The sequence below is a fragment of the Eucalyptus grandis genome, chromosome 11 (assembly GCF_016545825.1).
Source record: "Eucalyptus grandis isolate ANBG69807.140 chromosome 11, ASM1654582v1, whole genome shotgun sequence".
In the NCBI taxonomy this organism is placed as follows: domain Eukaryota; kingdom Viridiplantae; phylum Streptophyta; class Magnoliopsida; order Myrtales; family Myrtaceae; genus Eucalyptus; species Eucalyptus grandis.
Window position 1 is genome coordinate 38,247,394 of NC_052622.1, and position 23,794 is coordinate 38,271,187.

The 23,794-nt window shown below is 38.1% G+C and overlaps 1 protein-coding gene and 1 long non-coding RNA gene across 3 annotated transcripts; one reads left to right on the plus strand and one right to left on the minus strand.

Moving 5' to 3' along the window:
* Window positions 1-4,346: 4,346 nt before the first annotated feature.
* LOC120289407 lies at window positions 4,347-7,822 on the minus strand. Its single transcript, XR_005547371.1, has 3 exons — window positions 7,622-7,822; window positions 6,226-6,752; window positions 4,347-4,811 (listed from the first exon to the last, which is right to left on the minus strand). It is a non-coding gene; the product is annotated as an uncharacterized LOC120289407 (long non-coding RNA).
* Window positions 7,823-18,188: 10,366 nt separating this feature from the next.
* LOC120289997 (argininosuccinate lyase, chloroplastic-like) lies at window positions 18,189-22,779 on the plus strand. Of its 2 annotated transcripts, XM_039305550.1 has the most exons (6): window positions 18,189-18,649; window positions 19,447-19,827; window positions 20,150-20,298; window positions 20,876-21,167; window positions 21,599-21,763; window positions 22,165-22,779. In XM_039305550.1, the coding sequence occupies exons 1-6, from the start codon at window positions 18,290-18,292 to the stop codon at window positions 22,417-22,419; spliced, it is 1,602 nt and encodes a 533-aa protein (XP_039161484.1). In that variant the 5' UTR covers window positions 18,189-18,289; the 3' UTR covers window positions 22,420-22,779. The 2 variants fall into 2 exon arrangements, with proteins under 2 accessions (XP_039161484.1, XP_039161485.1); XM_039305551.1 differs by lacking the exon at window positions 21,599-21,763.
* Window positions 22,780-23,794: the final 1,015 nt, after the last annotated feature.

Genomic DNA, 23,794 nt, shown 5'->3' on the forward strand with positions numbered 1-23,794 from the left:
AAGTCATCAGTAATGGTAACTCGACATTTTTCTATAACATCACTAGTTACAAGGTTTAATGAGTAAGAACAATTTACCGAATGTTGATACTAACGCTAGCCCTAATATGAAAAATCACTATCATTTGTTACGTTTTATAGGTTGAATTGAATTCTTAATGAATTATAATATAAATTTGTAATGTGTTAATAGTAACATAAACGCATGGTAGATACTTCACTTATATGAGCTTAGAAGTGGTGTCGCTTCTTACGAAAGTTAATGTTGCTTTCTAGAGAGCTTATGAAATAGGATCAAGCATAAGACCATAATAGTGCGGAGTAATATATAATTTCGTTAAAATAAGATGTTAGGATATGTGTGGTATGTCCGATTCTATTATTTAAAAGTACAAGTTTAAAGCCGAGCTATTTGTCATTTTGATAGAGTTTTGAGATACTTACACTAAGTAAATGTTTAACTCGAAAAAGATCTTTATGTATGTATATTAATCTCATGGAAATTTTGGCCGTATATATATATATATATATATATATATATATATATATATATATATTTTTTTTTTTTTTTTTACATTTTATTTTTGTATCTTTGTTTTTACAAACAAAAGTAGGAGATTGTTGGTAGTTTGTTTTTAAAACAAATTAAGATGTGTCTTATTTCACATTGAAGAAAATGTGAGTGCACACGTGTAAGAGTTTTGGCACTAACCAACGATTATTATTTTTATTTATTGAAATATAATTTATTTTATAAAAAATTAACCATCCTTTGAAATAGTGTGACCGTTTAGAATGAGTTATGGTTATTTTTTATTTATTTAATTCCAACTTTTGTTATTTCTTTCAACGGTTATCTTAGAGTTCGTACTTATTCATACATAACTTCTTAATTCTTGGAAAGTTGTGTCTGTTTGGATATAAATTCTTTTTTTGCTATAAATGACTAAACATGTTTGTTCAATACTAGAGAGATCCTGGAAAAATAATTGTTTTTACTTATTCAGATCTTCTTTCTTTCTTTTTCCATTTTCTTTCGAAAGAATATACAACAATTGTTTCCAATTGTTTCCTAGGGAGATCCTGGAGAAATACTAGAATTATTATCTAGTATTATTATCTAATATTCTTATTTGAGACTTTATTATATTGTGGAGGAAATTTGCTGGTGACTATTAGCAATATTGCGAGGCAAATAAATCCTTAAAAAGTAATATCATACTTCAAAGTACGATTTGATTGCTCTAAAGATTCGACTTTATTATTCTACTCAATTTAAAGCCATATTTTCCCAACATTGCCTATTGAGTGACGCTCGTTCATTGTTTATTTCATGCGAAACTGGAGTCCTTGATCTATCCCGCTATGTTCCTTCGTCCATTCTCCCCCGTTGCCGTTATTCACCACCACCTTCCGTTGCCTTGTACGCGGCGGTCCACCGAGCCACCACCAACTACTCTCTCCCCCGCCCCCTCCTCAGTGTCACGGAAGGTGGAGCAAGTCATCCACGTAGTCGCCGGCGACCGCTGAATGATGAATCCCTTGAATTTGAGGTCGTCGATGTTGTGGACGGCTTGCAAGACCTAGATCCCAGGATAGAGCAGAGGGAGATGGAGGTCTTGGCGATCTCGGTGGCGAGAGGGGTGGTGGCGGCTTCGAAGCCGCAGCTGCAGAGCATGAGTTATAATCGTGTGTACAAATCCATATTTATTTCCACAATTCAGCAATTAAAACTAAAACCCCGTACTAAATTATAAAACAAAACAAACATATGTAAAACAATATTTTAATCAGGACGTGGGGTGGAGGTCAGCGTATACATACGTACGTACATGTATATATCGCTTTAATTTGACACTATAGAAGAAAATCAACACCACATAATCTATTGAGGTGGGGAAAATTTTCCAATCAGCTATAAATCTATTATAAAGATGTCAATTTACTAGTAAACTTCTTTCAATTTTGTTAATTTAATCTTAAAATTTCGTGCGAAATTCCATTGTAATCTTTCTGACCAATTATTATTGGAAATCGCTAAAAAAGCACCACGTCACACATAGTATGGTGCCGATAACCTGGATTATCGCATCAATGATTTCTGGTAAAAATTAATCGAAAAGACTACATTAAAATATCACACTAAGATTTAGAATTAAATGAATAAAATTGAAAAGTTTACTATTGAAGTGACATCTATGAAATAAATTTAGAACTGATTAAATGATTTTTGGGGCCGTGTCAACCAAATTTGTCCTCGGTTCATTTTCATCACCCCTTCCAAATAGCTAAAGAACTCGAGCCTATTTGGAGTGTGGAATTCACATGTAGACTAGGGCCCATCACACTGCTAACTATGCAAAAAGTCGAAAGTGGGCTTTTCATGTAACTAAGAAAGAGGAGCATCTGCTGTTGCAGGCAGAGTAAGGACCGCCGGGCATGGTTTGGAGAATGGACTTATATTTAGGACGTGACTGATAATTATTTTATTATAAAAATTAATTTATATTTCAAAATAGAATTTTCTATTATTTCCTAGATGAGTTTTTGAGAAAAATACGGGTTTGATAATGATACAAAACTTTTTCTCTCGAATAGTGGTGACGGATTAAGTGGCGGCTGAAGGGCAGTGGTGGGCGATGACTGGCAAGATGCTTCGATGTGGACGGCAATCGGTGGCGGCAAATGGTGGGCGACTACAGGTGGGCGGGCGACTTCTCATTTCTATTCTAAAATAGAGAAATATATAAAAATTTTGCTTCTCATTTTTGTTCTAAACCTATTTTTGAACTAAAAATTTGTTCCGGAAATAGCAAAATGAAATTACATTACCAAACAAATTGTTGTTCCAAACATATTCCTGAGATCAGAAAAATAGTTATTGCAAAAAGTAGAACAGTTATCATATGTGCCTTAATGGTCAAAAAAATCTCACTAGCGGCATGGATCATCGGATGAGGCAAGAGCCACTAAGGGTGGATGTGCGGCGAGGCTTGCTGCGTGCTCGGAGCGTGCAAGTATGTCTGGACGGGACATTAGCTCTTTCGGCAGGGGGCTAATGTGGATTACAAAGGCGGCACTCCAAGCAAATAAGACGAAAGCGCGAGTGCACTAAGGTTAGCTTTCTTTTCCTTTTATGTTGGTGGTAGTGGAGTTCAAGTTGTGATGGTGGATTCATTGAAGCTGCTTTTTGGGAGAAGTGGCCAGGAGGAGAAATGGTGGTGGAATCGTGAATGGACTTCGTATGGATGTCCATCATTATTGACATCATTATTGACTATCAATGCATTGATCTTCATGGCAAAAAATAAAATAAAAATAATAAGCGAATCCTCTTATATAAAAACTCTTATCATTGTTTCGACATTTTATAAGTTATATCGAGCAAAACTGTTGCTTTTTATTTATTGTCATATCACTCCCTGACATTCGAAATTTAATTAAACAATAAAGCACCCAAAGACTGGTTGTCATCAAACTTCATTACCAAGCATCATGGAAATTTTCTATACGTCCTTCTGAAACGGCGCACGATTTTGCACGCAAAGATCCGAGCAGTGACGAAACCTACCGATTTCCACGAAGCTGATCCGGAATGCGATTGAAACTGACCGGGTTCTTCCTCCCCGAGGGGAGATCTAGCTCTAGGAGGCAAGGAAAATTCAAAATTGACTTAGGTAGGTAGACAAGTCGAACGAGAAGCTCGGTTTCCAGGAAACTGATGACCCGTCGACTCGGTAAAGACGCCGGGCGGGCGGGCGGGGACGGGTCTTCGTCAATGCGTATCCTTCAAGCCTCTTGCCCTCGCCCACCATATTTCTCTTTCCTTCTTTATTGCCTTTTCTCTCTCTCGAACCTTTTTGACTCGGTAAACGGACGCACTTTTTAAGTCGTGGGAAGAAAGCAAGAACACGCAACGGAGAAGAAGGGTGACTAGATTCATTATCCGAACCGACTTCTGATGAGCACCTCGACTCGCTCCGAGATTCACGTCGGTGGTCGCTGTCTGAACCGGTTTCGCGGGAGGCAAGCCTCACGCGCACATGTATCTATAGTTTTTTAACATTATACAACCACCGACGAGAAGATTTGACCATTTGAAACCCATAAAACACCTTACCTTTCCAGTCTTATGATCCAAGTTTAGATTTTGTGCCCGTGCGGTATTGCCCCGACAGCTGATCATACCCCGAAAGCTGATCGGGTCAAATGGGTGAGTCCTCAATCAACAATCCCTCATGCAAGAAAATGCCATCGACATGCGTTGGATGATAACGGAGCGCAACGCAGAGACTGAAAGGGGGAAGGGGGTGGGTGGGGAGAGGGAGAGAGAGAGAGAGAGAGAGAGAGTACTAATAACAAGATATTCACATTATTTACATACTATTCACAACAGGGGAAGAAGCAAGCATTAGGCCTCTTCTTACGACGATATGTACACCAAAGAATTTCAAGCGCCCCCACACCCACATACTTGCACACCACCTCCCTCTTATCCTTCTCATTCACCTTCCTAGCCCCACTACCATAGAAACACAATAGCAATTTCAAGTACTGATACTGCTTATTATATGCAGCAATGAGTTTGCTCTGCGTAAGTCGACTTCTTAGTAGTAGTAGTAGTCATAGAACAGAACGGTATCTTTTATTGTCTATATCTCCTTCCATGTGCTGATCATTGTAATCTGACGATCGTGGTTCACCTGGATTTTGTACCAGCAGCACATGGGGATCAAAGTCACTTGGAACTTCTTGATGAGTATCAACTGCTTTGGAGGGTAACCAGCCACTGTTCCATATACTTCTCGCTCTCTGATGAAGAAGAAGAAGATGTGGAATAAGAAGAATTATCAACTCAGCATCATTAAAAAAGATGTTTAAGGACTCTGAATAAAAGATGCCAGAGGAAGGTGTTGTTTGTGGTACTCTACTGTGGTAGACATTTTCTATACCGAATTAGTGGTCAAATTACAGTATTTCAAACAAACTAATTAGCAAATCATAATGTTTGGCTAGAAGTATCTTTAAACAGAATGGTTGAAATGGTCAGAGGGATGGCTTAAGGATTTGCATAAAGAATTGTTCAATGAGGTAAGGATTGGAAATCATGACACAACTATTGGAAACAACATTAAAGAAACTATCTCTCACACACATATTCTTGCAGTAGAACAACAAACCTAATGACGTGGGCATGAAGACGACTATATCAGCAGAAAAAAAAAGGATGAAATGAAACTAAACGGCATTACTGCAGGACATTGTAAACCAACAGACATCTGAAATGTGGATAGTGATGTGGCAGCGTCTCTCACCTTGCAGAATTTTTAGAAAATGTATAGAAAGTACAGTTGCCAGAAAAAAATTCAGACAATCTAGATTTTAATTCAGTTAATCATTGACAATTAGCTTAAAAGCAATACTCAGTCACTCCACAGAGAAGTACCCATCTCTAAGTATTTAAGGATCTACATCATAAGTTGTTCTACTGATACTGAAAACAGCTCTATCTGAAACTTTTAAATCCAAAAACAGAATATAGCAGTTTGCCAGTTCCATTTCTCCCAAAATGAGTACACTTTCTACCTTTGTCAGGCAAGCCTTTGCTAATAACAAGATAACCCTGTAAAATGGTTGAAGGACCAGCATGACATACCAAGCAGAATAATTCAGAGAACTCTGAGACTACCATAGTAGTGGCCATATCAGAGCAAGTATAGCGAGAGTCGATTTCAAAATTCCTTCAGAAGGTGAGATTATTACTGCTTTGGAGGAACTCCTGATATACAGTTCTTCTCGAGAATTATGTTTAAAAAAGAAAAGAAAGAAAGGAAAACCAATGTTCTACAACACACCTGTCCCAACCATCACCACAACAAACATATGAATGATATCAAACAGCTTCTCTAGAGACAGCTCCCAGGAAATTAGAATCACATCTGACTTAATTACTTTTGGCAGGACTGAAACTCATCAACCAGACTAGATACACTTAACTCGACAAGTTATTTCAAAACTAGAAGTTCTATCTTGGTCTAACGAATAGCTATCAACACTTGTGAAAAAACTTGAGATTCGACAGAAAAGAGACCCAAAAGAATATTATGAATGGCAAGATTTCACGGTTAGTGCAGGACAACCATCACAACAATAAGGAGCATTTCATCTGTTTATCTGCCGAGTTGACTGTTCTTAAAAAGAAAATGTGGAGCTGGAGAGAACATACCAACAGGATAAATCTCAGTAATGTGCGCAACAGCACCCACAATCTTGCTATCTGAATCCTCTATCAGATAGTCAGGCACCTTCCCATAGCACGGAACCAACACAGCGAAACTGTTATCAGAGTCATCGTCACTCTGGAATCCAGGCCCATGAGGCTCAAGCCATCCAATTGACCATTCTAAGTCATCAGATTCAGAGCCTGAAATGCAACCCCATCAGGAGGCACCAGAACAATATCATACTCTCTGTCAATCTTTTCGTTCCTCCCGACTGCGCCATTTTCTCTTGACATTTCTTGATGAGGAGACGGCACTGCTCTTTGCCAAAGGAAATTTAAGATTATCAGATTCCATGCCGCATCAGACACGGAATTCCCAGAAGACCCATTTGGTCTCCCTGGCTCCTTGTGCTTCCCACTCGGCAACCACCACGAGATTGGTGAATGCCAAAGCCATCTATTGAAAAAAGATTTGCTCTACAAACAATTGTTATGGACTCCGAGCCCAGCAAATAGTCAGTATTCCTCACCTGCCGCAGGAATCAAATTGTCAGAACAGATGACAGAGAAAATCAAACAAGCAACTTTGAAACCTCGAAAATAAAGGTTCTATCCTAATATTCAAAAGGGAATTTTTGCCATCGATAATTGCACTTCCTTTCTGTTCAATCCCCAAAATAACCAAACAATCATATCCTTAGAATCTTGCACGAATCTTCAGCGAACATGCCACGTTCTCTTCATGATCGACAAATCTAAACAGGAACAGGAAGAAGAAAAGAGGACCCAAGATCTCATGATCCTTCCGCTAGAAGCAAAAGCAATCAATCACAGGGGACAATAATTCCAGCACACGATGCAATGCAGTTCTACTGTAAAAACAGCGAAGTTAGACGCTAAAACGAAGCAGAAGACCACAACATCATCAACTACAGAAAACTAATCCAGCCGGCAAGCCCACATATTCCCCGAATGTCTTCCTTTTCATCTTCACAAGCCCCGGGGCCAAGCTAAATATAGCAAATCTCAAAAAAGCAACCCCAAAATTAATAATAAGTTCTCCAGCTACTGCTCCAACAAGCTAGCGCAAACCATGACGCGCACGTCTCCTCTTAAACCAACTTCACGGAAAAAAATCCGCCATTTAAAGCCATCCACGCAACGTTTAATTCAGGTCGAATTACCCAGAAAGAAAAAATCAAAACTTTCGTCTTTCTTCTCCACTTTTCAGCTCAAAAACACGGCTCGAGACGACCCTTTTGGGTCATCGACCGGGGTGGACGCTCGAACTTCGAATCTCGAGCGAAGATTCAAACCCAGAATCGGCATGAAGAACAAAAGAAAGGGAAAAAGAAGAAAACCGAAACGTCATCGAAAGCAACTTTCGCAGCGGAGTTACCTCGAGGCGGACAAAAAGAAGGGGGTTGATAATTATTGCATCATCTGCAAAATCGAAGCGATGAACGAATTCAATCTCTCTGTCTCTCTCTCTCTCTCTCTGGATCAGCAGAGAGGAGGAGCAATCGTCTTGGGATGGAGGTTGAAGAAGGGGCAGCCGAAACGGATTTTTAATTTTTTCCCCTTTGCCTTTTTCTTCTCTAGCCGTGCACCTTATTTATGCATTTCATAATTCACACACAGATATTATCATTATTATTTAACAGGGGAAGCAAAAAAGGGTATTTTAATTCCAGCTCTGTAAGTTTCTATTGCCTGAGGTCGGGCACACCGAGAAGAATAAGATCACGCCACCCTCTCGCTCTCAGTGCTTTTAAACAATAATAATTTGTAATTTTCAACAAAATAAATGATCGGGCAAATATCAATAAAAAACCCAAATCAACACCCTCCCTAACTTTTCGTTATTGAGTTAAACGACATATAATAATAATCAACGAGTTTTACTCTCCTTCAATAATTAATTTGTGATTTTTCATAATATTAATTCAATTTTATTATTTATATAATAGCTTTGGATTTTTTATAGTCACAAATTTATCAATTTAAAGTTTTTAATGGTCAGAAAATTAATTTATAGTAAATTTATTATATATGTATTAATTTACGATTTTTCGTGATATTAATCCATTTTTTATTTGAAATGAGCGATTTTAAAGTTGTAATTATCAACAAAGCCCAATTTCCTAATTTCTTGTGGCCGACGGGCGGGGGGCACTTTGGGGTTTTCTGCGCACCGGCTTGGGTTTTTGGTCCAATAGCTAGCTGGCGTGGGGGTGGCGCGCGGGGCGGATACGGTGGGGTCGCGCGCAAGGGAGCGGAGGCCCTCCGGTGCCACGTCAGACCCGTGGAGGCTTGGGGAGGTGACGTGGGGGACCGGGTCCATCCATTTGCGTGCGTCGACGGCTCAAGTCAGTCCAAAGCCAAACCCGCCCATGTGCTGCACAAGCAGCACAAGGGAAGGAGCTTCGCTGGACACGAGAGAAAGAAAGAACACGAAACATAGTGGAAGAAGTCCGAACATCGGACCACGTGACAGACCGCACTCACGTGTGGAGATAAGAATTGGCGAGGAATAATTCACTTGTGATTCCATTAATTTTTACGGGAATTATGAGCACAATCATGATGATACCTGGTCGGCGGGGAACTGCTAGTTCACCTACTCACTAGGAAAATTTCGCCTATTGATTTTAGGGAAAAAGTCATCAAAAACTATAAAGTGATGACTATAGAGTTTATCACTTTGATAAATTTATTTTAAATTATTTTTTATAATACGAAAAACTCTAAATTTATACCCGTTGAACATATTTATTCCAAATTCTTTTTTTTTATAAAATCGAAAATCCCAAACTTTTACTCGTGTGATGCATTTATCCCTAAAATCTTTTAACACGTAAAACCCCGACATTTTTCTATGACGCCATATTTTTAAAGTAAATATATTACACGCTATAAGTTTGGGGTAAATGAGTCACATAAATACAAGTTTGTGATTTTTGATATTATAGAAAAAGATTTTGAAGTAAAATTTTCAAAATAGATATAGTTTAGATGTGACTTTTGCCCTTGATTTTACTTTTAGACCCTTGGGAATTTGCTACGTTACTTAGGTTTTCCTTTCGAGCAAGAATTTCATTTAAATTCGATATGGATTGTCAAATTTAATGTGACCCATGCGTGATCCACCATATTTAATGTCCAGATTTAGCTTAGTATATATACGGGACTCATATTTATCCTTTTTCTATGTATTTAAAGAAAAATAATAATTGCTCATTTTATAAGAGGTGAATTACGACTAGATGTTACTTGGAGATTTTATTTCATTTTAAGATTGACTCAATTGTCTCGCAATTCTACGGGACAAAGGTTTCAATGATAGATGTCTTCACACACATGCTAATTGAAATGAATGTATGATTAGCATAATGTCGTCATCCTAGTGACACTGTTGGGACACATTTGTTGTACCAATTGGTTCAACATTCCTAAAGTCTAGAGAATTTGAGGGTAGTGTTTACTTTAAATTGATAACTAAATAACAATGTGCTACATAAGATGATTGGCAATAATTGGAACATCACTTTGACAATTTTCGGCAAAGATTGAGCGAAATGATGATTTTAAAATTTCATGCAAAGATTTATGACCTAATTAATAAAATTTGAAATTTCAAAGCTGAATTAGTATTCTTATAATAGATTTAGAATTGAATTGGCAATTTTTTCTCAATTTCATGCGGTTGAAGATATAAAAATAGATTTATAAAAATATTCTAAAAAAAAAAAAATTAGATAGATAAATCTGCTGTGACTGAATAGATGGTCCATCTTTTAGATCTAGAAAATTGGACGGCTTTTTGGACAGCCAGACAATACCAAATTCTCACTATCCTCGATAAATGAGATGAGCTTATCCTCTAGTATTATGATGTCAAGGTGTCAACACCCTAATTTGTCATTCCTCTCTTTCTCTTTCTCTTGCTTATCCTCCTTTTCATTTAATTTCATCTCTTTTGTAAAAAATATAAAATAAAATATCGGCAACATCTATATGGGAAAAAAGAAGAAGAAGAAGCTTGTATCGTCACTACTCTCGCATTATTTAATGCTGAGTGTCAAACAAATAGGGGTCGTCCACTTTTGCTTCCTTCACTTTTCTTCCCCCTTTTCTCTCTCTCTCTTCTTTTTTGGGGCAAAGTTCCACGCGGAACGCAGGTAAGTTTTGTACATACTCATTATTGCAATGAGGTCATGCCTTCCCCATCATAGATTAATCTCATTTGCCCAGGCCGGCGACTACCGGAGCCATTGATGAAGTCGATAATAGATACCCAAAGTTTAAACAATCGTGAATAGGCATTTCTAATCAATTGCTCTTTCAACATTAATGGAGTGTTCTTCAATTATTAGATAATCAGAATCGCGAGAAGGTTTGACTTAGATGACTTATTTATATGTCTATTCAAATCTTTACGGATAACGTCTTCCTCAAAACAGTTATTTTTAAATTGGGCGGTCATCATAGTTATCACATAATTTAATGTGAACAATAAAACATTAACCAATTAATGTGGACAATATTAAATTGAATGTGAGATCATATTAATAATATTATAACGTACGTGACTCGCATTTATGCTTTTTCTATGTGTTTAAAAGAGAGGGAGTCATTGCTCATTTTACAAGAGGTGATTAACGACTAGATGTTGGTTGGAGATTGCATTCATTTTAAAACCAACTCAAATTAAAATACTCTCTCCTGAGATTCTTTAGCACAAAAGGGTTCAATGATATATATTTTCATACACATGTAGATTCAAATGAATGTATGATTAGCAAGGTGTAGTCATCATATGACATCATTGGGAACGTATGTTGGACCAACTAGCTCAACATTCCTAAAGTCAGGGTGTCGAGAATTTGAGCATGGTATATATCTTAAATTAATCACTAAATAACGGTGTGTCTCGTAAGACAACCGATGATGATTGGACTATCACGTTAATGATTTTCGGCAAAAATTGATCGGAATGACTATATTAAAATTTCACTCAAAGGTCTATGACTCAATTGATAAAATTTGAAGTTTATGACTAAATTAACATTCTTACAATACACTCGTGATTAAATGAGAAAAATAGATTATAAAACAATATTCTAAAAAAAAAATAGATTCATGAGTCAATTCCACGAGGTTGAAAACATTAAAATAAATTATAAAACGATATTCTAAAAAAAGTAGTTTAGATAGATAATTTGCTGTGATTGAAAAGATCTAGAAAACAAGAACAGTCAAACAATACCAAATCCTCACATTCCTCAATAACTGAACCAGGCTATCCTCTAGTATCATTATGATGTCAATGTGTCAACATAATTTGTCATTCCTCTCTCTTTTTCTTTTCTTTTCTTTTGTTTCTCCCACCTTTTTCATTTCATTTCTTTCTTTTTTTTTAAAAACAAAATATCGGCACCATCCGTATGCGAAAAATGAAATAAAAATCATGAAGCATCACTCCTCTCGCATAATCTAATGCTAAGTATCAGACAAATAGGGGTCGTCCCCTTTTGCTTCCTTTTCCTTCCTCGTCCCTCTTTCACACTTTTCTTCCCTCTTTTTTTGCAAAGTTCCCACGCGGAGCGCAGGCAAAAGAAAAAGGTCTTGGTTTCGCACATACTCATTATTATAATAAGGTCATGCCTTCCCATCATACATCAATCTCAATTGCAAAAGCCGGCAATTACCCGAGCGCCCCCCTCCTCCACCACTACAATATTTTATCTCCCGACACGTCCCGATCCCGAATCCCGACCCCAAAATCACCAGCCCAGAGCGGCGCGCAAATACGCTTTCTCGTGACAGCCCGCGATGCTCTTGTCCCCTTCGAACTCCTGGGGGCCAATTTGATTAGTGGGGTTGAGCAGTGAAGTCGCAATCCCGGTTCTTTGCTTCAGCCTCTTTTTCTGCTTCTCAAGTTGCGCATTGAACATGAAAGGTAGGCAACAAAAGAGCACCGCAGAGAAGGACAAGACGAGAGAGGGAGTGCTTGTGTCGAGGGGCCTGGCCTGGCAGCAATGATTGGTGGCGATCCAGTGGTCAGCTTCTCTTGAAGTATTTGGTGGCTAGTTTTGGCCTCACGGCTCATCCACGTCCACTTGATAAGGACAACAAAAAGGGTTATGACTGACGAAGCATCTCCTTGAGTCTCATCTGCTCACACACAAGGATTGGCCCACCCATTTCCTTCATGGGTTCTCTGTCTCTCTCTCTAGTTTGTTTGTCCAATCATACATCACAATGATGATGATGATGCTTGCTATAATGTCAACCAATGGGCGAATGGAGTTAACCTCATGATTATCCCGGGATGTGATGATTGAAAACTATTTCTCGCTTTGCATATGTGAGCATCTTTCTTTTTTGGAAAACTTTGTGTACTCTGATAGATTAGAATACCTAAAGATACTAACCGCCAAACGGCCCACTGATTTGTTTCTAAACAAAGGTTGGATCCTCGTTTACGGGATCGGAGATCTTCATGGGTTTATTCCCAGTTTAAATAGAAACTCATTAGTGTACCCAAAGAAAAAAAATACTGATGCCGTTTCGTTTCAATGGACGCAAGTCCCTAAATGAGTACATATGGACTAGGACTCCTCTTTGATGGCATTGTGCCAATCGGAGTCATATGGCCAAAGAAGGCACAAAAGTGATCCTCATCATGTGCCCCGTGGACTTGTTAGTCCGATAAGACTGGAAAACGAATACCGAATGCTCAAGTACAAGATTTTAAGTATAGATTATTTCAAGTTCTATAGTAAAATACTTACATTTTTACGTAAATGTTTATACTTGCACTTTGAAGAAATACTTCTATATCCCACACTCGCTTAACTGAGGGAAATTTTGAATGAAATGAGTTGTACATGTATAAAATCACATGCCATGCTATGCCAGGTAAAATTCAACTTCTAACTTAATTTATATATTTTCATTGGTCAATTGCTAGTGTAACATGTTAATTGTCATTTACATATGAGAAATAATTATAAAATATCATTTTCAGATGAACAAATGGGTGATTTCTCCTTACAAAAAAAAAAAGAGGGTGATTTCTCATCAGATGGGATAGAGAAGTGGTAAAATTCATTCGTTAGACTTGATAGTTTTTCTAAAATTTTGTAATTTAAATTGTCCTAGTTCTTGTTCATGATTGACACCGTTCACTTCAATGAAAATGACGATTTAATTTTTGAATGTATTGCTAAACCGAGGTTTGGAATGCCAAATTAGATAAGGAGACTCGTATGGTAATAGATGAAAATTGAATAACAAATGCAATGGATCCCTTGCCATGCATCGAACTCTTGATATTCTTGGTGGATTTTAACAATACATTTGCAATTACAATCATGAAAATATTTACAAGCGAACTTAATCACTTTTGATTGTAAAAAATAAATTAAAAACAGATTATTTAGCACAACTTTTTGGCAACCCTTCAAAAATGGATGCCGTGAAAACTGATCACAACGGAGATTAGAAAACTTACGGCGAATCTCCCTTTCTCTCCCTCCATTTCTCTCTTATCGTTGTTGGAATTAATCACAAATGACATGAAATGGAGAAATTTCAGAAATCGGAAATTATATTCCTTTCTTTTCTGAAGCTTTACATGTATACAAAGCCATATATATATAATTCAAGGAAATACAATGTAGGAAATAATATTCTGCAGATTTAGTTTTCAACCCTAGAGATTGATTGAATCAATCAATCAATTGAAAATTTACTCAATCATCTAAGAAAGGGAAACAAACATATATCCAACACTTCAAGCTAGCGGCTTGTATATGTCAAAGACGAGTAGCTTGTTTAGTAGATATGTGTTATCTTTGACAAGTTGTTTTGATAAAAATATCTATAGGTTGTTCAATGGTTTCAATTCCTCTTGTTGTCCCTATTCCTTCTTGGATTTTATCTCGAAAGAAATGATAACTGACCTCTATATACTTTGCTTTTGCATAGAAGATTGTGTTCACCACAAGTTTGAGTGCAACATCATTGTCGTAGAACAACATGGTTGGGCCATCAACTCGTATGCAAATGTTTGAAAGTAAACCCTGTATCTAGAATATTTCATAGATGGTCTTCGCCATAACTTGATATTCATATTCGACTTATGAAATGGACTGTTTCTTTATTTTTCATGAAATCAATGACTTTCCAAATTTATTGCAAAAACCAATAATGGATCTTCAAGTCATTAGACAAATAGCATAGTACACGTCACAATAGGCTATCATCTTCATGTTGTAATCTCGAGATAAAAGTATTCTAAATCTTGGATATTCCTTCAAGTACTTCACAACTTTCATTCAAGTGGGACTGCTTTGGACTATGCATAAATTTGATTGAGAATCTACACTGCATAGCATATATCATGTCTAGTCATGGTAAGGTAAATGAATTTTTCGACAAGTTGTTGGTAGCTTGATGGATTTTTAAGCAATGGGTCTTCACCAGATGTTGATGATGATAATAAACCTGTGTCATATTTAAGTGTTGTCGCCTGGCGTTTGCTCAAACACAATAACAATAGGCTTACATCCTAACATACCTACTTGTGATATGATTTTGAAAACAATTTTCCGTTGACTAAGGCAGATTCCTTTGTCTAACCGGGTAATCTCAGTACTAAGGAAATACTTAAGAGGTCCCAAATCTTTAATTTGGACGGTAGAGTACATGTATAATTTAACTGAACAATCTCAATACCATCGAAATACTTAGAAGGTCCCAAAGGGCACATATATAAGTATATTATCAACATATATCAATAAATAAAATTGATAATGTACCCTTTGACCATGTGAATAGGGAATAGTTATATATGGAATACTGAAATTGTGCATCTTTGAGTGCAGTGGTATACTTGGCGTATAAATGTTGGGAAACTTTTTTTAGTTCATATAGGGACTTACGAAGATGACATACTCGAGACTTCCCCAGTCTACGTAAACTCTATGGAAGATCCATATAGATTTTTTCGTCCACATCATTGTGAATAAAGGCCATTGTGGACATCCATTTAGTGTAAGGGCCAATTGTGAAAGGCCGCAATGGATAAAAAGGAACGAAGAGTCATCTCCTTTGCCACTAGGGAAAGAGTCTTATGATAATCAAAATATCCGTATTGTGTGAAGCATGTAATTACTAATTGAGCCTTGTAGCACTCAACAAAACCATTTGCCTGTACTTTATATTGTACACCCATTTGCAACCAATTGATTTTCGATGTGGACGTAGCAATACAATATTCCAAGTAGGATTTTTCAGGAGGGCATTTTAATTCAGCTTCCATAGCTTGTTGTTAATGTGGATCATAAGCTTCTTTATCATAGGAAGAGGATTCCTTTTCCTCAGATATGCAGCTAAAATACATGTACTTTGGTGATAGCCGACTAAATGAAATATAAGAAGAAACGGGATAATGAGTACTTGGAGAATCCAAATTAGGGCATAAATGGTCTTTGGTCCACGTGGGAGCATGAATATTGCGATGGGTTCACTAAAGCCACGAGCATCACACTTTCACCCACTCAGGCTAACTCAGAGGTTGCAAGGCGTTGATTTTCCTCTTGAATGACAAGTCGATATTCTTAGCCAAGTGGCGAAACGGGCTCAAGGCAAGGATTTATGATCAGAAATATGAGTAACTATTATTCAGAATTAGAAAGAACTATGTCACATTTTCTCGTTCCTTGATGGTCCAAAACTGCTTGAAAGTGCTTTTGGGTCCTCGCCCACCTTAAGCTCGTTCCATAGAGCTAAGAGTCGGTTGAAGCAAGTAATAACTGAAATGTTCCTTTGCTTCAACTCTAACAAGGCCTAGGTGAGTGAAAACTTTTTCACTCGATCCAATTCATCGTATATTTCACAGATGTTTTCCCACATCATTTTTGAATCATCAGTTGGTGGGATTTTGGCCACGACCTCAGGAGCAACGCAGTTCCCAATCCATGTGCGTATAAGTTAGTTGCATTTGTGCCAATGTCGTTGGAGCTGGCCGTTGGTTGGGACTGTTCTCATCTCTCGTCACAAGTGCTTGCCGGAAATCCCTAGACTTGGTTGAGTAGTCGTTTGGCCCGACAAGCTGTTAATTGATGAGCCGCGATTACGAGCTGTTAGCTATTTATGTGAAGAGAGAATCGCTAGGCTCTAGGTGGCCGTTGATGGTCGAAATTGGGTACGACAGATACCCGAATTGGAGGGGCAAGTAGGGATTTGTCCTAAACCCCGCCGCAACTGATTCAGGTATCTAACCTGAAAATAACCAACCCGACCCACCATTTTGGTTAGTCCCGAAAACGAAAGGCCCGCCTCCATTGGGTTGGGCTCCAAGGGAGCAGCCATATCTCCTTCGGATATGCCCTGTTGACTCGATTCTTGGGCTGAAAGTTGGGTCGGTCCGATTGTCCATTGGATTGGTTGGCCCTATACATAAACTCATGGACTAGTGGCCATTGGGTCGGGTTGAATTGCCCTTGATGAATTGTTGGGCCAAAGCCCGTTGCTCATGAGCTGGATCAGTTTGATCCAACACTTGAATCTAAGGCGGGTGAGAAACTTCTTTCACGACGGGCGTACCTAGATCATGGTTCTCCAGAGGTTAAATTTTGGTTTTTTTTTTTTTTTTGCATGGTATCAGTGAGAGAGAAGGTTGGTACGGTCTATTAATTCCTACATAGAATGAACCTTGTTTTGCAGGTTATTATGTTTTTGCAACAACTTGGTTAGAAGACTGACCGGAGGCAAGCGGGAAGATGTCGCACAGCTGGGCCAGAAAAAGAAGGCTTTCATACCATGACATGAAATGGAGAAATTTGGGAATTTGGAATTGTATTCCTTTCTGAAGCTTTATATGTACACAAATTCATATATATATATAGACACACATATGAAAAAAAAAAAAAAAAACAATGTGGGAAATAATATACAAAACGATTTTTTTATCCTGCTAAGTTTTCAATGCTAGAGATTGAATAATTCAATCAACCAATCCAAGATTTACTCAATCGATTTAAGAAAAGGAAACAAACCATATCATCAACAACAAGCTTTTCAAATTGTCATTAAAATAACTTCATATATATATATATATATATATATATTATGTTAATGCCAATGCACTGAGTACAAATAAGACAACAAAAATGGTGCATCGAAAATGACAATTTTTCCTATTCATGTGTTTAACAAAATAGTCAAAAGTTTTCCAACCAAAAGTCCAAAAGTCTAGAAAAATGCTCTAGCACTAAAATTTATTACAAACTTTGAATATTATAGAATATGGGTAAAGAGAAATCACAAACTAGATTAATCGATGCGCCTACTCAATTCCAATTCTTGTAGCCAAAATAAGTCGAATTCCACTAGGCCAAAGTACAAATGTCAACTCGTTACTGGTGCAACTCTTGCTACCACGTAGAACTTGACTTCCTTATCCTCCTTATAAACTAAGTGGCTATCACCACGGGCTAAATCTTCAATTAAGGAACTCCAACAATATTTAAATCTATAGGCGGAAGTATTCATCAACAAACCCAATTGTTTTGCTGAACCAAGTATATTCTGTTCTAACACTTCTTCCTTCATAAATTTTCCAAACTTAAGGAAATTGGGTTCATATGCTTGCAATATCACAACTAATCGTTATATGGTCAAATATTGTACACGGGATTCTTGTAGAGAAGATAGGGCCAAGGGTTCGATGTGTATTCTAAAATGTCCTGAGGCCAGGAAAATATTGTACATTGTTCAATAGAATTCCTGTAATTAACGCGGGTAGCTAGTAGACAAGGAAATACAAATAAAAAAACTTTGCTATTAGATTAAAGTCGTATTTTATGGGAAAATTAAGGTAATCATCATGCGCCCCGTCTCATAAATAATATAAAATCCAGGCTTTTCTCTCCATGTCTTTCTCTACAGTCTTGTAGCGGGAAGACAAGAGATGCACTGTAGCTACGCCTAAAACCCCGAAAATCCATCGACTCCCGAAAACCCCTCTCGTTCGGTCGAGATTCGAGCTCTTCTTATGGAGTCGACCGCCGCCGCTGCTCGCGCCTTTCCGCCCTTCTTCGCCGAATCCGCGCGCTCCTCCTCGCAGAGCCGCATCCCGTCGCGTCCCAAGCTGAGCCGGTCGCCGCTGCTCTCGTCTCTCTCGAGGAAGATCGGGCTCCGCGCGCCCCCGACCGCCGTCGCCATGAGCGGCGCCGCCGCCGCGGCGGCGGACGAGAACCCTAGCTCCAAGGAGGCGAAGCTGTGGGGGGGCCGGTTCGAGGAGAGCGTGACGGAGACGGTCGAGAGGTTCACTGAGTCCATCTCGTTCGACAAGGAGCTGTACAGGCAGGACATCAGGGGAAGCAAGGCGCATGCGTCTATGCTGGCCAAACAGGTGATCGTTCTCGTGATGACGGTTTTTTTCGCTCTGTTGTTCTCGTTGGCGGGCTGGGTTTCGGTGTAGGAAGGTTTGGGTTGAATGTTTTTGGTAGAGAGTGATTTTGTCGAAGGAGATGAGAGTGTCGCGGGGGGCGGAGGCGAATGTGTTTTTGTGTTGGAGTTGTCTGCTGACTGCAATTTGATGATGACGCGAAATGAACACGGATAGAGGAGTTTCTGGTCATGCGTGTGCTTCAGAGTTGCAAGCAAGCAGATGGAGAAAGCAGACTTTTTTTCAGAAGACGGTTTGCAACCCATATTGACATTTTGTTTTGCAAATGGCATTTTGATTATTCACGAGACTTATACACAATCACACTCCAGCTTTTTTTTTTTTTTTGGTATTGTCAAATACTGGTAGTGCTCTGTGTCTTTCTTATAATCTTTCAAATGGTTTAATTAGTTTATAAACTTCTTTTCAAAAAAATGCAATCACCTCCTTTCAATGGAGGTAGTTAAAATTACCTATCTTTCACTTAAGAATTCCCCACGTGTAGGACCTAAGTGCATTCTTAAGATACAGTTTAGGACTTAAGCGAACCTATTGAATGGTTTAGGACCCTTTATGTAATTTTCCCGACGCAAAAGTGAAAACACGCAATGCTTGGCAAATGTGAAAGCATGAAAGAATAATTATCCAGTGGCAATTATCGTGTTCGTACGATTTCTCTAAAAGATAAAGCCATGCTCAATGATGGGTCGAGTAAGGCCAAACGCGTTTGGTGCGTAGTTCTTATGTCAGTGTTCTTGCAGGGACTGATGGATGACAGTGACAGAGATAAAATCTTGGAAGGACTGAGTGAGATTGAGAGACTGATTGAAAATGGAGAGTTTAAGTGGAGGGCTGATAGAGAAGATGTGCACATGAACATTGAAGCAGCACTAACTGATATGATTGGCGAGCCAGCGAAGAAGCTCCATACAGCTCGAAGCCGGAATGATCAAGTTCAGACCGATTTTCGTCTGTGGTGTCGTGATGCTATTGATAGGATCATTCCATATATTGCACATCTTCAGGTGGCTTTGGTGACCTTAGCTTTAAAGAACGAGGGTTTAATTGTTCCGGGATACACACATATGCAGAGGGCCCAACCAGTTTTGTTGCAACATCACCTCTTAGCATATGTTGAGCAGGTAGTCATACTCTATGCAATTGACAAGTCTATCTTAGGCTGACATGCTTTGGTTAAATTCTAAACATATGCCATATAGTTATGTTTTTATTCCTCTCTTGTATAGAAACAGGTCCCTTAGAGTGGCATTATTGGTTATAGTACTGAAGCCCTGTACTTCCTAAATATGCCATGATTTATGTGATGTTATAAGGTGTTTAACCATGCGCTGTATGGTAAATGTTGCCTCTTCATTTGTCAGAACACCAGTATCTATTTCTGCTCTTTAAAGCTAGTTTATTGGGTCGCTATAAAAATTAACCTTACACTGGTTTGTCTTGTAGCTTGAGCGTGATATTGGTCGTTTAGTAGACTGCAGAGCCAGGCTCAACTTCTGCCCTCTTGGGGCATGTGCTTTGGCTGGAACTGGCCTTCCAATTGACAGATTTATGACTGCTGACAAGCTAGGGTTCTCAGCTCCTATGCGTAATAGGTATGATTCAATCATGTATGCAGAGTCAGATGCTCTAGCAATGTGCTTTCTGATGGGAGATAAACCATTTTTTTGGTGCAAATAATGTGGACTTGGTTATTTTGGTTGCACTGTATCGTATTATGTACATATCTTCTCATTGGCCTTGAAATTGTTGTGCAAGATGTCTTCTTATTAAGTGAATCGGTCAGTCATGCATCTGGTGTTGATTGGTACAAGTTTCAGGGTCCTTCTTTCACATGAAAATGTATGAAAAAGTGACATACAATTAATACTTAACTTTGCCCAGACAACTTCTTGAAACAAGAAGGTTTATATGCTCTTTATCTCGTTTGAACTGACATTTTGGTGCCTGTTTGTTTTGTCAAATCTTCTGGATGTCCATGATCATCTTCTCATGAGACACTTTAGCAGTTAGACCATCAAGAGGAGAGGATCGCTGTTTCTCTTGTGCTTTTATACTGTTAGGATGAAGTACATTTTTAATCCTGTTGTACATCTGTTTTTCATATCTAGCTCTTCATTTCCCAACAAGTGGCTCTGGGGAGAGATTGTTGATGCTTAATGTTTTAACCAGTATTGATGCAGTGTCGGACAGAGATTTTGTTATGGAGTTTTTGTCAGCCAATTCTATAATAGCTGTGCATCTTTCACGGCTTGGTGAAGAGTGGGTTTTGTGGGCATCAGAGGAGTTCGGCTTTATTACACCAAGCGACTCTGTTTCCACTGGAAGTAGCATAATGCCTCAAAAGAAAAATCCTGATCCAATGGAACTTGTCCGTGGGAAGTCAGCCAGAGTCATAGGAGACCTTGTTACCCTCCTGACCTTGTGTAAGGGCCTTCCTCCATCTTACAATCGTGATCTGCAGGTAGATTACATTTGCTAATTTCAATTTATTGATGATTTTCTATGCCTGTCCCTGGCATTAGCACTTGAAGAAAACATTCCTGGCCTGTTGAAAATTTTTGTGCTACATCCAGGAAGATGTCAAGAGGCTCTTCATAGTTTACAGATGGATACTAAGTTTGATCTTAAAACTATTAAATGCTGCTGTGATTGTGATGTGTTCATTGATAGAATAGTGCTTGAGGGGTCTACATATCAATTTATAGCTGGAAGATTGGAAAGACTTAAAGCATATTCTCTTGGAGAATCATGAAGTATAAAATAGACAATTTGTAGTAGGAGATTGGTTATCTAGGTTGACAAAGCTCCAACTAGCTTCTATATGCTGAAGAACATTATCCTCTTTTATCCTTTCTCTCCATTCTGATCCTGTTATTTTCTTTAATGAGACAGGAGGACAAGGAACCTGTATTTGATAGTGTAAAGACAATTGTGGGAATGCTTGAAGTCTCAGCAGAGTTCGCTCATAATATTACCTATAATAAGGAGCGTATATACAGGGCTTTGCCGGCTGGCCACCTTGATGCCACAACACTTGCTGATTACCTCGTAAAAAAAGTAATAAGTATTGCATGATGTCTCACTGCCTTTCCTTTCATTTTTTCTTTCTTTTAGTTCTGACCACGTGGTTATAGACAGCACAGATAGTTATCCGGTGTCACTGACTCAAAACTTGGGCAGTGTTCTGAATTCGCTTTGCTGTTTGGACTCTTTGTTCTTTATGCCAAAGAAGTGAAAAGCATCTCTTGCATCTATTTGGTGTGCTTGGACTCTTTGTGTTTTTTGCTGTTTAGCTTTCTTGCTTGTAAACTGGTATCTATCTTGCTTTACTTATACCCAAGAAAATGTGATTTACAAACTTTATGGGACTTTCGGCCTATTTTACAATAGATTTCATGTGGCGGAGTTATCATCTGTTGTATCTTGGCATGTGTCTGAATTTTGATATTTTTTTCCAGGGCGTCCCTTTCCGAACCTCTCATGATATTGTTGGAAGATCAGTAGCATTTTGTGTCTCACAGAACTGCCAGCTTAAGGATCTCAGTCTGGATGAACTACGGAGCATCAGCCCAGTGTTTGATAAGGACGTGTATGAGTACCTTGGCGTTGAGAATGCGGTCAAGAACTTTTGTTCGTATGGATCGACGGGATTGGAATGTGTTGCAAGTCAGGTGGACTACTGGGTTAGGAAGCTCAATATTGAAAGAATTTGATCAGCCCGGTGTTTGATAAGGACGTGTACGAGTACCTCGGCATCGAGAATGCGGTCAAGAACTTTTGTTCGCATGGATAGAAGGGATCTGAGTGCGTTGCAAGTCAGATGGACTAGTGGGTTAGGAAGCTCAATATTGAAAGAATCTGATCCGAACTAATTCGATGAAGGCCTATCCCCAACCATGGAGGGGCATATTTTGGACAGAAGACATGCAATTTGTTGAAAAATTAATTCGTATTCTGGGAAGGTTTTTTAGCCAGCTAGATAGAACTCTTAGCATTGATTACTTGTACCTGTGGATAATCACAAGGATGTTCCATCTTGAATTGATTTTAAATCTATTTCCTTAACATGTGAAGCGATCATGCGGGTGCACAAACCACCAATTTAATACCCACGTAAAACAATAAATAAATTGCAGGACTTACCTCGTAGCAACGAGTTGTTAATTTAGAATTCACATCAGCAGTTTTAAATATGATTTTTAATTAACGCGCAATTTCCTTCTTCTTTTTTTCACTTATTTAATGAAAATCATGCAATATGCAATGCATGCCACTAATTTAACATGAAATGATATGACATTACAACATGACTTAGCTATATGACCTAAGCAATATGACATAACTAAGCATGTAGTCTATCCTAAGTATGAGATGGATTTATTCTAAATAATTTTTTTTGTATTTTCTATGAGATTCGAAATTAAAGAAATGCAACATTTAAATATGCAATATAAATTAATCTAATGACTGACAATTTCTAATTAAATGGACCTAACAAAAATCACTAAATGACGTGCACATGGTTTTTATTCTAAATAAGCATGCAATTTATTCTAATATGCAATGACATGCAAAGAATGCCATAATTCTAATTTTTTTCTTTTTATTATGAAATTCGAAATTAAACTGCCAAATAATTAAACATGCAATTCAAATTAAAAAAAAAAAAAAAAAACTAACATCCTAAATGAATGCATTTTTTTTGGATTTTTCATTTTTTCAAAAATTCGAAATAAATAAATTTCTTATTCTACACATGCAAGATAACCTAAAGTGATGAATATTCTAAGACGAACCTAATCTAACTCAGTTTTTTTTGGATTTTTCCTTTCTTTTACGGGAGGAATCAAAATAAGACATCAAGAATAACACGGTAACAAATAGAAGCAAGATATCATCCATGTCCATTTTGGAAATAAATTGACGAATCGTATCTCGTGCATGAAATCGGATTGGCCAATTTCAAATAAAATCGCAAATCGTATCTCGAGCGTGAGATTGGATTGGCGATTTTTTCGTGCGATTGCGAGTCATATTTCGAGCGTGAAATCGGACTGTCAATCATACGCACGTTATGAAATTAGGAAA